This window comes from Pelodiscus sinensis, chromosome 2 (genome assembly GCF_052426305.1).
Source record: "Pelodiscus sinensis isolate ZL-2025 chromosome 2, ASM5242630v1, whole genome shotgun sequence".
NCBI lineage: Eukaryota > Metazoa > Chordata > Testudines > Trionychidae > Pelodiscus > Pelodiscus sinensis.
In genome coordinates this window covers 130,529,572-130,544,985 of record NC_143053.1, presented here as the reverse complement: position 1 = coordinate 130,544,985, position 15,414 = coordinate 130,529,572, and the positions used below count along the sequence as shown (strand labels likewise).

General features: G+C 49.2%; 1 protein-coding gene across 1 annotated transcript; it reads left to right on the top strand.

Moving 5' to 3' along the window:
* Positions 1-1,038: 1,038 nt before the first annotated feature.
* On the top strand, positions 1,039-8,871 carry LOC149525334 (uncharacterized). Its single transcript, XM_089775990.1, has 3 exons — positions 1,039-1,136; positions 5,787-6,383; positions 7,059-8,871. The coding sequence occupies exons 2-3, from the start codon at positions 5,936-5,938 to the stop codon at positions 7,136-7,138; spliced, it is 528 nt and encodes a 175-aa protein (XP_089632116.1). The 5' UTR covers positions 1,039-1,136; positions 5,787-5,935; the 3' UTR covers positions 7,139-8,871.
* The last annotated feature ends 6,543 nt before the right edge of the window (positions 8,872-15,414 follow it).

Here is a 15,414-nt window from a genome sequence, read left to right as displayed (position 1 = left end):
TAGCTTGGCTGGAGCACAGTGTGTGTTTTTTTGTTGGTGGTGGTTTCTTGGGGTTTTGTTTTGATTTGTTTTGTTTTCCTTTCCACGGAGCAGGTCATGGACTCTGTGGGGTTAGATGAAAAATACTTAGCTGGAGACAGTACTGGTACTTCGTTCTACATGGGCTGGGCTCCCAGCGTTGGAAATTGATTTAAGGGAAGGTATCCTGTAAAGAGTGTTGAGGAATGTGGTTGTGGCTCATAATATTTGGTAAACAAAGGGGAAACTCCCTTTCACTAGTCCCTTAATTCTCCCATAGGGGATGGCAGTGTGGTACAGTCATACAGTCATGGGCTAGGAATAACTATGAATAGCTTGGGGTAGAAGGGAGCTGGGGGGGGTGTTTCTGTTTCAAAGGGTAGAACAGATGCGATGGCATCTGCATAGCAGCTTTAGATGAAATCTCAAAGAAAAACTTAGAACAATAAGACAGATTTTTTTTTTGAAGTTGTGGAAATTCTTCCCAGGTTTTCAAATAGAAGCTGGATAGCTATGTGGGGTTCAGCTAGACTACAAATTTTTGTCAGAAAAAAGTATGCAAAATGCCCTCTGCATTTTGCGAACCTTTTTCCAATTATTTTGTCAGAAGAAGCTTTTCCAATATTTGGCCCATCTAGACTTGGAAAGTGTCAGAAAAAAACCCTCTTTTGGAAGCCCCCTTCTTCCTTGTAGAATGAGGAATACAGGGGCTTCCAAAAGAGCATGTTTGCTCTTCTGCAAAAAAAAAAAAAAAAAAAAAAAAAAAAAAGCAGAAGAGCAAACGTGTTCCCTGGATACGGAGGAGATTTTTTGGGATACCTCTGGAATCCCGAAAACCTCCTGCAGTCTAGCAGTACCCGTGGTTGAGACCAGGTGTGATGAATAAGGGGTTAAACTATGGTAGCTATGGGGTGTTGACAGAAAGCCAGGAAAGCCAATGACAGAAGATGTTGAAATTTAAATTGAAAGATAAAGCTGCTTGCTTTTTTTCCTTTGTCTCAGTTCTAAGCTAGGAGCTGGGGGAAACAAAATTAAGTAATCAGATATAACTACCTTGCCTACAAGGAATATTGGGCATGGGAATGGACTGGACCTTGAAGTATGGACCAGTACGGATTGTGAGTATATAGAGAAATGTATATTTAGTCCCAATCAGGTTATTTTTCTTTGATTCATTGTTTGGTTAAACTTCTCTTTGCTAAATCTATGTGTGCCCCCTAACTCAATCAATATATCTGTATCTCTGGGGTTTTTGTTTGTTTGTTTGTTTGTTTTTACTCGGTTGCCCTGTAGCACCTAGCAACCAAATATGCTATATCAAGTATATTTTTTGTTTTGTTAATAAAAATCACATTTTTAAGGTGATTTGATTCCTACGTCCTGGAAAGCAGCAGGAGGTCTGTGAATGAGTGCCTAAGACTAAGAGGTCAGTAAGAGATCAGCTATCAAAGATTGCAGTTTGTTTTCTGTTTTCCTCAAGTTGTCTTGTGATAAAAGAGCTGGGGGGGGGGGAGGAGGGTACCCCTCTGGAAGAACTTCAAATGGTTCATCCTGGGTTTCAGAAGAAGGGATTTTGCTTTTACACTTGATGGTGTCAGATTCCTCCCTAGGGCAGGAAATCTGTGACCTTGGAGAGTGTTTGTAAGCAGAAGCCTATAGAGGGAAGTATTTTAAAGTCTCTTGCAGGGCCCCCACCTTCTGCACTTGAAGCAGCAGAGTGGGAAACAGCCTTGACATCAGGGGTGGTCAATAAGCCCACAGGTTAGATGCAGTTCAGGAGGGTTAGCCCATGGCAGGCCACCAGATGCTTTATTTACCTGAGCATCTGCAGATGCTGCTTGCAGTTCCCTTTGGCTATAGTTCCCCATTCCCAGCCAATGCGAGCTGTGGGAAGTGGTAGCCTGCCCTGCAGTGCTTCCTATAGTTCCCATTGGTTGGGAATTGCAAATCATGCTCAATGGGAGCTGAGACTGGTCATACTTTTGGATGCTCAGGTAAATAACGCATCTGATAGCCCACCAGAGGCTAACTGTGCCAAACCACTTTTGGTCCATGGGCTGCTTATTTCTCACCCCTGCTTTAAACATAACAAATCCTGTTATTTACAGTGGTTAGACTAGATGACTCTTCTAACCCTATGATTCTATTGCCCCTGGATAGGTAGCAGATGAGTTAATCGACATACAGACTAATTAAACAATATTGATTGCATATTGTCAATCTTCCTGCATGTCCAGGACTGTGAATAGGAGATTGTTGTACAACTTCCTTTCCTCTAATGTTTCAGAGTTAATACCTGAGTTTAATGACAGATTTGAATCTTTATCTTTCATCTGATTTATAATTCCCATTATGCATGAGACTGTAAAATAGAAGCCATTGAAGTCATTATTAAACAGACTGACTAAAATATCTCACAAATATTCTTTCTGTTGCTGAATATTGACTATGTTAAATAAACATTAAAGGCACATTTTAAACTAAACTTACTCTGTTGATGGGTGTGTTTTTCAATATTATGTTTCTTCATGTATATGGCAAAGATATCTAGAGAGCATCTAATTATGGAAGTCTACCAGTGATGAGACATTGTGCCTCATGTGCCTGAAATGACTTCTGACACTTTAAATTGGAAATTTGCATAAAAACCTTGGGGTTTAAAATCAGAGAAGTTGTAGTTTGCTTGATTGCACAGAATATAAGTGCAGATAGTATCAGAATTATTTCACAAGCATGGAATACTGATTCATTTTAAGACTATAGTTTTAATTAGAAATTAATAGTAGTTAAATGAGGAAATCCAATAATAGTAAATATAGGGTGATGGAATACCAGAATATTGCATGTTAAGAGCACATAAAGGTCCATTGTAATAACTTTTCATTTTGTAACACACTGTTAAATGCCACTTCCTGTGGGAAATGACTCAGCAAAATCCTATAGAGGTACATATTAGCTTATAATAACATATATAGAATCACACAACAGTAAAACTGAAAGGGACTTCAAGAGGTCATCAGGTCGAGTCCCCTGCCATCATGGCAGGATCAAGCACCATCTGATCATCCCTGACAGATGTCTGTCTAACCAGCTCTTAAATATCTCCAATGATGGAGATTCAACAACCTCCCTAGGCAATTAATTCCAGTGTTTAACCACCCTGACAGTTAGGAAGTTTTTCCTAATGTCCAACCTAAACCTCCTTTGCTTCAGTTTAAGCCCATTGCTTCTTGTCCTATCATCAGAGACCAAGGAGAACAATTTTTCTCCCTCCTGCTTGTGACACCCTTTCAGATATTTGAAAAAAAAATCAGAACTCAATGGCTTGAGGCAGCAAAGCATAAAGCTCTATAGCAGTGGTCCCCAACCTTTCGGGGCTGCTGGGTGCGGGGCCACTCACAGGCCACGTGACTGGGGTCGTGGCCAAGCATGCGCTGCACGCTCGAGGTCGGCAGCTGCATGTGCCGCGATCCCGGGCAGGGGCTGCCCAGGTTCCGCGCAGCCGGGGCCGGTGTGGGCACGCGCGCTGGGACCGGGGCCGAGGCCAGGGCCAGGGCACGCGGGGCGGGGCCAGGGTTGGAGCCGGGGCCAGGGCCGGCAAGGGCACGCACGGCGCATCCGGGGGCGGGGCCAACCCAGATTGCTCTGCGGGCGCACGTAAAGGGTCTGGCGGGCACCATGGCGTCCGTGGGCACCGGGTTGGAGACCACAGCTCTATAGGGTCAGGTGTGGAGTCCCTCAAATTCCACTGACTTTAATAGGCGTCAAGGGCATCTGGCATTTTGCAGGAGAGAGTCCATAACAAACAAGAGGAAGTTCCAGTGACACATTGATGGGACAATGATAGTCATCAGTGAAAAAATGTATCAGATATCTCATTTTCAGCCACTTTGCTGCTCCTGTAACTCTGAACTTATTGCACTTTTATAACCCATGGGAATTTACATGTCCATGGCCTTGCTTGTTAACTAAACTTTGTCTTGCTCTGTTTGTAACCTGTGGTCCTTGGGTGCTGTTTTATAAACAATTTCTAAATACGGACTAGAGATGGCTTGTCAGGTTTGCTTGAGGCTATTGAATTCCCTAACACTTCTGTGTGAGTGTTAGAAAGCAGGTTGAAGACATTCTTGTTCTTCTAAGTGTTTCAAGAAGTCTTTTTTAGCTCTGTTGTTCATTTTTTTTATATGCCTGCTTTCAGATTCTACCTATTAGAAACTTTTTTATAAGTGTATGCTGTACTATACTGTGCAGATGAATAGCATATAGAGGGGGAAGTGGGAATTCTCTGAGATATAAAACATAACAGCAATTGTAGTCACTTCTCTCAGGTGAACTTTTGATGTGCCTGAACTAATGAAGTACAATAATTTTGGTTTGGTTGCATTTTTAGTTCTACAGAGTGCATAGTTTGATTTCAAAGTAGAAAAAAATGAGGTGCTTGATTTATTGTTGCTGTGCCATGGCAGGGGTATGTTTACCAAACATGACTCAGACAAGTTTAAGATGCAGTAGAGCCACATATTTTATTAAAAGAAACACAGAAAGAACAAAGTAGAGGTTTTTGAAGTTACTCTGTTCTGAGGTGTACAAACTCACTATGGCTATGTCTAGACTATGTAGAATTTTCGAAAGAGGATATGCAAATTCCACGGGATCTCACTTTTGAAAGAGGATCTTTCGAAAGTGAAAGTAGTCTGAACACAGGTTTTTATGGGGGGAAAAAAACCCTTTTTAGAAAAAAATCCGCTCTTCCTTAAAAAAGAAGATCCTCTTTCGAAAGTGAGGTCGGAAGAAGATATGCAATTTCCCGGGGAATTTGCATATCCTCTTTCAGAAAACCCATAGTTTAGACATGCTCTATGATGCCCTATCTTGGAGATAGGCTTCAGCCTGATCTGCATCCCTGTTTTGTAAAGAAACAGTAGCACTAGTCTCTTGGATCCTGTTAGTTTTTGATTGCCACAACTGAGAATCATTAAATTAGCACCACTTTGCCTATCTGTGATCTCATAACTGCAGATGGAGTGATTGATTCACAGGCTGCTCGCATTTATAATAGGTAGAGGAGTTGGCTTCTCTTTGTTCATTAGCGCTTTCCAATGCAACCCTTTAAATAAGGGGAAAATAGAAATTGGAATATTTTATTAGTGGCATTACAATAGCACCTAGAAGCTCCCACTGAGATTACGGCTCTCTTGTGCATGACACTGTACCAATAGTGAGAAGCTATTCAGATGACTTGTTTATCCTGGGAAGTGATTGACAAAACAGATTATTGCAAGGAATTAGAGACAAGGGAAAAGAGGATATTAAGTTCCAAGTACTGTGACAGGCCCAGACCAGCTGGCTGCCACATTATGCTGGGCTCTGGGGATATGTCTATACTACAGAGTTTTGTGGGAAAAACGGCCGCTTTTTCGACAAAACTTGCGGAACATACACAGTGCTTTCATGTTCTTTCGCAAATAAATCAAAAGAACAGAGGGGGTTTTGCGGTATTGGTAATTCTCGTTCTATGAGGAAAAAGTGTTTTTGCGAAAGTGCTCTTTCTCAAACAGGCATGTGTGGATGGAGAAGAGGGTTATTTTGTGGAAGAAGAGGCCTCCAGAAAAAAGCACAGGTGCCCTGGTGGTCACTACATACAAACTAATCACAACTCTATAGTTCCTGTCTCCTGGCCCCTCTTAAAGCTGCAGGCACCCTGGACAAGCCTTGGCAGGAAGCTGCCAGAGAGCAGCACTCTAACTCCGCTGTTCTCCCTGCCACAGGATTGCAAGGCATGTCCACACCTGAAGTCCTCCACAACTCCTTGGTCCTCACATGTAGCAGCCCCAGGGGTCCCAGGACCTACCCAGGGGGATAAAGAGGCGTGCACCTTCCTGGTCAGTCCCTTCTCAAGCTGTGGGGCAAGGAGGAGATGTTGAAGGATCCCCAGGCCAAGTGGTGGAATGCTGACATTTATGGCTGGATGGCTGCATCCCTGGCGGAGCGCAGACACCCACTCCGAGCCATGGAACAGGTCTGGAGTAAGGTGAAGGAGCTCCACCAGGCATATGTCTGGGCCACCGAGTGCCGCTCCCGCTCAGGGGCACGACCCCACATATGCCCCTACTACAGGGAGCTGCACCAGATCTTAGGGAATGGGGAAACATCTTCTCCACCCATTCTGGTGGACTCTGGGGTCGAGACCCCCATCTTAGTTCGGCCAGAGGTCGCCCCAGAGGAGGAGCAGGAGGGCCAGGGCCAGCTAGCCACACTGGAGAAGGAGGAGGAAGAGACGGGCACCGTGACCCTCTCCCTCGAGCCGGTGCAAGGGAGCCAGAATATTTCCCAGGCCTCCTCAGATGCCTGGGAGGAATCTTCAGGTGAGTGGTCTCACTTAGTCACCCACACAGCGTAGGGGAGGCAGGTGCACAGGGGGCGGGGGGGCGAGTGTCACTTGGGCTTGACATCATGCAGTGCTCCATGCACGTGCAACCATGTGCTGTGTTACTGTGAGGCACATGGACGCAGTAGGCAGCCCCTGAGCACGGATGGGATCCTGCTCTCAGGCTCAAGGGAGGCCACACATGTCCTGTCCCGGGGGGGAGGGGTGCACCGGGTTAGAAGCAGGCTAGCCACAAGGGTGCAGGCCAAGGAGCGCTTCACATGGGCATGCCTGCACATGCGAGGCAGCAGGTTCTCCCACACACAGCCCAGCGAGCCGCACCTGTGTATGTGGACCGTAGGGAGGGCCAGGCTGTTCCTGGTTCCTCTGCCACCCATGAGGGGATCCCACTGTGATCGGACACTTCCCTTGCCTGCTTGTCCATGGGCTGGGGGAGGAGAGGGAGGTGGGAAGTGAGCAGCATGGTCCTCTTGGCACGTCGGGGCCCCTGTGAGACTCGGCCTGTTGTGCAAAGCCATGTCTCTTCCTGAGACTTCCCCCTCCTCTGAGCCATGGACTGTTGGTTGCTGCTCACAGTGGAGGGAACGGCCTTAGGGACAGTGACTGCAGGGATGACTGACCGCCTCTCCCTTTTTGTGTTCTCCATGGCCAGACCAGCTGGGACTGAGGGCCAAACCACACCACTGCAGCCACCCACCAGAGCCTGGGGAACCTGCAGGAGTGCCAGTCTAAGAAGACCTGATGCAGCAGCATATATTGTCCTTCAGGACATACACCAGACACTGGTGCACAAGTTCCACGTCGACCTGGAGTGACAGGAGCATGCCTGGGACCAACTTATGCAGCGGTGTGACACCATGTGTGCCATCATGTTGCGCATGGTGGCACACCCGCCTGATGCCACTGCTCCTGGCTTTCAGCCTACTGCCCCCCTACTAGGACCATTCCCCATCTGCCTGACCCCCTACCATGCCTCTGCTCCCTCCCCAAGTAATGCGCATGGCCCCTCTCCCTGCCTTCCTGCCAACCCTGCCCCTCCTCCAACCCTCTTATCCCCCCGTCCACCTCCCTGTGCCCCCCAGACCCACCCAACCCCAATGAGATCCTGAGGTGCCACATCAAACCTCTGCCCTCCCAGTTATGAGCCCACTGCCCACCTTTTCTGAATCTGAAATCAGTATAGACTGCATTTTTAAAAAAACCAAACAGGTGTGTTTATTGGGAGGTCAGGGAAAGGGCAAAGGGAGGAGTTGTGGTTGGGAAGGGATAGGGCTGCAAGCCAGAGGCCCATAGGGAGGAGGCTCTGGGGAGAGTTATTGGGGTGTCTGAGAGAACCTCTCCCTCAGGGACTTCTGGTTGCGCACCCGCCTGATGAGCCTAGTGGATGGCAGCTTTCCTCAGCTGCTGGAAGGCTCATCCCTCCTGGCCAGTGTCTGACTCCCACCCCAGGAGGAAGGCCTCCCCCTTCCTCTCCTCTTCCTCCAATGTTGTGGAGGATACAACATGCCTACACCAACTTGGGGATGTTGTGCTCCTTTACATCCAGGTGGGTTAGGAGGCACCGGAAACATGCCTTGAGGTGGTCAAAAGTGCACTCCACCTGCATCTGGACCCAGTTCAGGCGGGCATGAAATTGATCCCTGCTGGGTGGCCAGTGCATGGCTTCAAAAGTAATGGCATGAGGGGGTAGGCCCCGTTCCCTACGATGCACAGTGGGATCTGCACATCCCCAATGGCAAGTTCATGGTGGGGGAAGAACGTGCCTATCTCCAGCTTCCTGTATAGACTAGAGTTCCGGAAGACACGAGCATCGTGTACCCTACCCAACCACCCAACAAAAATGTCTGTAAAGTGTCCCCGGTGGTCAACAAGGGCCTGCAGCACCACGGAGAAGTAGTCCTTCCTGTTAATATACTGGACCACTTGATGGTCCAGTGTGCAGATTGGGATGTGGGTCCCATCAATGACTCCCCTGCAGTTTGGACACTCCAGGGCATCAAATCCAGCCACGGTCATGTCCCGGTCTCCCAGATGAATGACCCTCCACAGCCCAATGGAGTTGATGGCCCTTACAAGCTGCAGAACGAGACAAAGAAACACACAAAACAGAGTATAAGAGAGGGAGTGCCTGAGCCCTTGGGAGGTACCCACCATGCTCCCCTCAAAAACCCCAGGAGCCACCCCCATAAGACTGCCCCCCCAAGAGCAGGGCAGTGTGAGGGTGGGATGGGGGCTTTCCCCCACAGCTCATAGGCCCCCTTTCCTGTGACCTCCTCATGCAACAGTCCCCCCCATCTCCCTGCAGGGACTGCAGCCTCAGAGCAACTTATCCCCATGAGGAGTGCCCCAACGGTGGACTTCTCCACACCAAACTGGTTGCTCACTGACTGGTAGCTGTTGGGGGTGGTGAGCTTCCAGATGGCAATTACAAACTGCTTCTCCAGGGGGAGGGCGGGGCCACCGGTGAGTGTAGCATCTCCAGAGGGCAATGACGAGTCAGGCACACAGCTCCAAAAAATGTGGCCTTCCCCATACAGAAGTTTTGGAATCATTGCTGGTCGACTCTCTGCCCCATGACCAGTCTGTCCCACCCATTGGAGCTGGTGTCCAGTCTCCAGAAACACCTCTCCACAGAGGGGTGCAGATGCCAGAGTGGAGCAGCCACAGCCATGGAGAGGATCCCCAGAATAAGCTTGGGTTCCAGGTCGTGCAGGACCAGGAAGGCAGCTGGCAGTAAGTGCTGCAAAACCAATAGCTTGGCCGAGTGGGGCCATCGCATGCCATGGGGCAGCTCTGGCTCCATGGCTCAAGGGAAAAAGTTGTGGTGTCCAAAAAAAAATAGGGCAACCACAGCAAGCACTGGAAAGCTTTGCTATCCCTCAAAGAGGTAGGCAGCAGAAACAGAGGAACAGCTTTCCAGAGGGGAAGCAACTGGTGACCTAAAGCCCTGCCTGAAGTGGTTCCAAGTGGCCTTTTATGCAAGTGAGCTTTTTCGATGCACTTTTGTGCATGAACATGCTCTTGTGCAAGAAGTTTTTGCGGAAGGTCTCTTCCAAAAAAAGGTTCTTGCACAAGAAGCCTGTAGTCTAGATGTAGCCCCAGTTGGTGAAGTTTCCTCTTCCTTAGTAAACAGGGAAGAGCTCAGTGCAGCATAATCAGGCAGACACCTGGGGCCAATTAAGAGTTTTCCAGAAGCAGCAGACTAATCAGGGTACCTGCAGCCCATTAAGGCCTGCTGGGGATTGTTTATAAGCCTGCTGGGGCTTGTAGAGTAGGCCAAGATCTGAGAGAGGTGTTTGAGTGAGAGGTGGGGTCTGCAAGTAAGGAAGGGTATGTCTACACTACAAAGTTAATTCGAACTAACGGACATTAGTTCGAATTAACTTTGATAGGCGCTACACTAGCGCTCCACTAGTTCGAACTTAATTCGAACTAGCGGAGCGCTCAGTTCGAACTAGGTAAACCTCATTCCACGAGGACTAAGCCTAGTTTGAACTTACTAGTTCAAATTAAGGGGTGTGTAGCCCCTTAATTCGAACTAGTGGGAGGCTAGCCCTCCCCAGCTTTCCCTGGTGGCCACTCTGGCCAACACCAGGGAAACTCTATTGCCCCCCTCCCAGCCCTGGACCCCTTAAAGGGGCACAGGCTGGCTACGATGCCCATGCCAGGTGCAAGCCTGCCAGCACCCAGCTAGCAGACCCTGCACCTGGCACGGCTCGAGTCAGCCACCCGATGCCCCCCAGTCCTCCCCCTCTTCCCGGGACCAGGCTGGCGGCTCCCGGGAGCTTGTCCGGGACCACAAGAGGCGGGACCTCGTCCACAACCTCCGCACTAGGCACAGGAAAGTGGCTGTCTAGGGCAGGAGAGCTGCCAGCCTGGCCACCCAGGAGCAAGTGTGCATGAAAATCAAGGTTGTCCACTGAGAACCCCCAACCCTGAGCCCTGACCTTAGAATGGCCGTACTGGGTCAGACCAAAGGTCCATCTAGCCCAGTAGCCTCTCTGTTGACGGCAGCCAACACTAGGGACCCTGGACGGGACGGACCAAAACAATGACCAAGCCATTTGTCTCGTGCCATCCCTCTCCAGCCTTCCACAAACAGAGGCCAGGGACACCATTTCTACCTCCTGGCTAATAGCACTCCATGGACCCAGCCTTCATGACTTGATCTCACTTCTCTTTAAACTCTGTTCTAGTTCTAGCCTTCACAGCCTCCTGCAGCAAGGAGTTCCACAGGTTGACTCTTTGCTTTGTGAAGAAGAACTTTGTTATTAGTTTGAAGCCTGCTACCCATTCCTTTCCTTTGGTGTCCTCTAGTCCTTTATGGGAACTAATGAAGAACTTTTCTGTATGCACCCTCTCCACCCAACTCCTGCTTTTATAGACCTCTATCATATCCCCCCTCCATCTCCTCTTTTCTAAGCTGAAAAGTCCCAGTCTCTTTAGCCTCTCTTCATATGGGACCTGTTCCCAACCCCTGATCATTTTAGTTGCCCTCCCCTCTCCCACCCTCTCTCTTCCCCTCTCCCACCTCCTTTTCCCAGTCTCCCCCAGTTTTGTTCAATAAAGAGAGATTCTATTTTTTAACACAATTGTCCTTTATTTTGTACATCAGGAAGGGGGGCTAGGGAAGGGTAAGTGGAAGGAGGTGAGGGAGGAATGGGGTACGAGCCCCCAATGGGGAGGACTGGGCTGGCTCTGCGGGCTTCTGCGGGTGGAAGCTCTCCTGCAGCCCCCCAATTGCCCCCTCCCCAGATGGCAGCCTGCGGTAAGTGCAGCCGTTCTGATGGCCGAGTGCTGTAATGTGCCCAGTGTGGGCACTCAGGGCACTCCAAGCCAGGACTGCTTTGCAAGCGGGGCACCCCTGAGAACTGTCTGTCCGGGGTGGGGGTCGGGTCCCTTTAAGCACAGCCCTCGGCTAGCCTGAGACAGCAGCTCCACGCTCTAAGTCCTCCTCTGATTCCCTGCTGGCACTGCTTCCGGCCATCCTTAACCCCGGTTCAGGGTCTACTCTGTGTGGACATGCTAGTTCGAATTAGCAAAACGCTAATTCGAACTAGTTTTTTAGTCTAGATGCGTTAGTTCGAATTAGCTTAGTTCGAATTAACTAATTTGAACTAAGTTAGTTCGAATTAGCGCTGTAGTATAGACATACCCGAAGACTGCTATGGAGGAGCAGGACAGGCTTGCTGCTGTACCAGAGGAAAGGTACTGGAAGGGAATGTTTGGGGAAGTGGCCCATGGAAGTAGCTGCTAGACTGGGAGTAGAAGAAGTTCTGTCTATTGCCGTTCCTTTAGGGTCCCTGGGCTGGAACCTTGAGTAGTAGGAGAGTCTGGGTTCTCCCCAACCCTCCTCACACCAACACAGAGTCTGCCCCTGAGAGGGGAGACAAGGACTGTGGAAGGGTGCTCAACCCAAACTGTGGATTAGCCTATGAGGAATATGACTCAGTAGGCTGAGACCCTTGCCTTTAGAAAAATAAGTGGCTGTATGGAGAGTCACAGAGAGCCTCTGAGGCAAACACTATAGAAGTGCAGAACCCTCGTGCACATGGCCAGAGCTTTGTCACAGTATCTTTTAAACTCTAGTAGTATCGTGAGTATAGACATTCACATACAAGAAGTTCTCAGAGCAGGAAATATTAACGACTGGGAATGACCCCTAATTGGAGCTGGGAAATAGGGTTATGCAGATGGGAATTAAGAGACACTCGACTTTCCCTTAGTTCCTGATGATGCATACAAGTAAAAACGTCTTCTAAAAAGACAGGGAAAAATCTGGTTCAAGTAATTGAATAATATAATCTCAAAAGCACATAATTTGTGTTACTGGGCTTGTTCATATAACCTTATTGTTGACAAAGGAACCTAGGCCAACATTTTCAAACTCATACACCTTAAATTATGCCCCCAAATCCATATTTAGGCACCATATTTCAGTGGTTCTGAGCATGAATTTTACTTAAGCCTGACTCATGATTTTTAAAGTTTGGAGTTGACAATGCTTCTGCTTTGAATGAACTCTTTCTACAGTGAAGTCTGTACACTATGAGGTTATTTTTTTGAACAAAACAAAAACTGTCAAGGGCTTTATATAATCACTAGCGTGCCTTTCTCCCCCCCCCCCCCCCCCATGCACTTTCTGGATATGATAAAATATGTACAAGATTCAACTTGCCAAAATCATTTTCAGGACCATGCCCCAAGGAAAAATCTACATAAGCTTGAATCAACATCCTTAAATGGATCTGCGTCATCCTTATGATAATATATTTTTCCCAATTTCTTTCTTATAACCATATGGCAGCAGATTTCAAGTTCATACTTAGGTAAAATCGTATGAATTGGAAACTTGCCTGAGCAAAGATCTCACAATTCAGCCTTTTTTTTTTTAAAGGACTCACACATACGATATCAGAACTTTAAACAAACCCTTTATTGCTTCGATTTAATTCATTTCTTTAACACAAATATTAAGCAATAAACATTTCAGGAGTAATATTCAAATATTTTCAGGTAAATTTTGTGAAACTGAGAACTTTAATGCCAGAAGGGGTCATTAGGATCTGAATGTGTCTTGTTTAATACAGGCTATAAAATTTCATCAACTGATTCCTGAATCAAGCCCATGCCTTCTGACTGAGCTAGAGCACGTGTTGTATAACTCTCCAATACTGATTGAATCCACAACATCCTTAGACAAGAAATCTCAAGGGTTAATTAGTGACTGGGGGGCACTATGGGGAAACACTCCTTATTTTTAGTTTGAATTTGTTTAGCTTCAGCTGTCAGTTGGATCTCATTACATTTTAGTGTGATAGGGCATGCCTATACTGGCATGAAATACATGAGCGTACACACTACCAATACAGCGTACTGTTATTTCATAATAATACCTTCTGCTTTCCTTGGGGAATAAGCTTATTTTGAAATACAGGCAGTCCCCGGGTTACTTACAAGATAGGGACTGTAGGTTTGTTCTTAAGTTGAATCTGTATGTAAGTCGGAACTGGTGTCAGCCGCTGCTGAAACTGATCAGTTTCAACCGCGGCTGAATCTGGACGCCAGTTCTGACTTACATACAGATTCAACTTAAGAAACCCAGGGTCCCCAAGTCAGCTGCTGCTGAAACTGATCAGCGGCTGATTCCAGGAAGACTGGGGCAGAGCAACTCTGCCTCGGGCTTCCTGTAGTCAGCCGCTGGTCAGTTTCAGCAGCGGCTGACTTGGGGACGCCTAGGGCAGAGCAGCTGGGGTGCTGCTGGGTTGCTCCAGTAGCGCGGCTCCTCGGCGCTACTGGAGCAAGCCAGCAGCACCCCAGCTGCTCTGCCCCAGGCGTCCTGATTCAGCCGCTGCTGGTCAGTTTCAGCAGCGGCTGAATCAGGACGCCTGGGGCAGAGCAGCTGGGGTGCTGCCGGGTTGGTCCGGAGCAGTGCTGCGGGACCAACCCGGTAGCCCCCAGCTGCTCTACCCCAGGGGTAGGCAATAAAAGCCTGGTCTGCTGGGGGGGGGGGCACTAGCAAAGCCGCTGGACCCCCCCAGCAGACCAGGGACACCAGAGCAAAGCCACCACCTGGGTGGCTTTGCTTGTTTGCCCGGGAGCAAAGCCGCCCAGGCGGCGGCTTTGCTCAGGTGTCCCTGGTCTGCTGTGGGGGTCCAGCAGCTTTGCTGGACCCCCCCAGAAGACCAGGGGGACAGGATCAAAGCCGCCCAGGCGGCGGGAGTCCCGCTGCCTGGGCAGCTTTGCTCCGGGGCAAACGAGCAAAGCCGCCCAGGCAGCGGGACTCCCGCCTCCTGTGCGGCTTTGCTCGGGTGTCCCTGGTTTGCTGGGGGGGGTCCAGCGGCTTTGCTGGCCCCCCCAGCAGACCAGGGAGCCCGGGAGAAGCTTTTCTCGCCCTGGAGGACACGGGTGGCGACCCGCCGCCCGTGAGCTCCGGGGCGAGAAAAGCCCCGTTCGTAAGTGCGGATCCAACATAAGTCGGATCCGCGTAAGTTGGGGACTGCCTGTAGTTATTTCAGGAGTTATTATTCCCCAAGAATAGCAGGAGTTTTTATTATATATATAGTAGCCCAATGTCTATGACTCTGTAATGCTGAAATGCTGGCTGTTCCCTCTGGGTGGTGCTGTTGCCTGAGTCACGTCCTTCACCTCCCGCCGTGATGCTTGGCTGATTGCTGCGCCGCTCAGCTGGGCCGCCATGGGGGAGCAAGTGGCGCAAGCGGCCGTTTGGGCACCGCGGTCCCCATGCAGCATTCCCGCGTTGACATGAGGAGTGTGGGGCCCAAATGGCCGCTTGCACCACTTGCTCCCCCACGGCAGCCCGGCTGAGTGGCACAGAAGTCAGCCAAGCACCATGGCAGGACGCGAAGAGGGGGTGGGGCACTGACATGCAGTGTGACAATGGCTCCAGGCCCCATCTCCTGGCCGTGAATGTCACTGCCCCACCCCCTTTTCCTCCCGCAGTGGCACTCGACTGACTTCTGCGCCACTCAGCTGGACCACTGCATGGGAGCAAGTGGCACAAATCAACCGTTTGGGCTCTGTGCCCCCCCGAGTGAGAGGCAGGAGGGGAGGAGAAGAGAAAGAGAGAGACAGAGAGAGAGGCAGGAGGTGGAGGAGAGCTGAGAGAGAGGGAGAGGCAGTAGGAGGAGAGAGAGAGAGAGAGACCAGAGGCTCAGGAGAGAAGACCGACGTGGAGGACAGACCTGAAAATCCCGTTTTATGACAGGCTAATTGGCTAGCTTCAAAATAATAGGCTTGGCAGTGTGGGAGCTCGACTCGTTTTTTTGAAATAAGGGGTGTTATTTCAAAATATCTCTGTAGTGTAGACATGCCCCGAGAGAGCATCTGTGTGCACAAGCAAAGGAGTAACACCCCATAGACACCATAAGTGAATACAGCATTCCTGTATAGGTCTTACTAACGTTTTGTATAGAGATAATGCCACCTTGCTTCTTTTAATCAATATTCTCCTTCTTATACAGTCTTAGTAACTGCTTTGCCTTGGG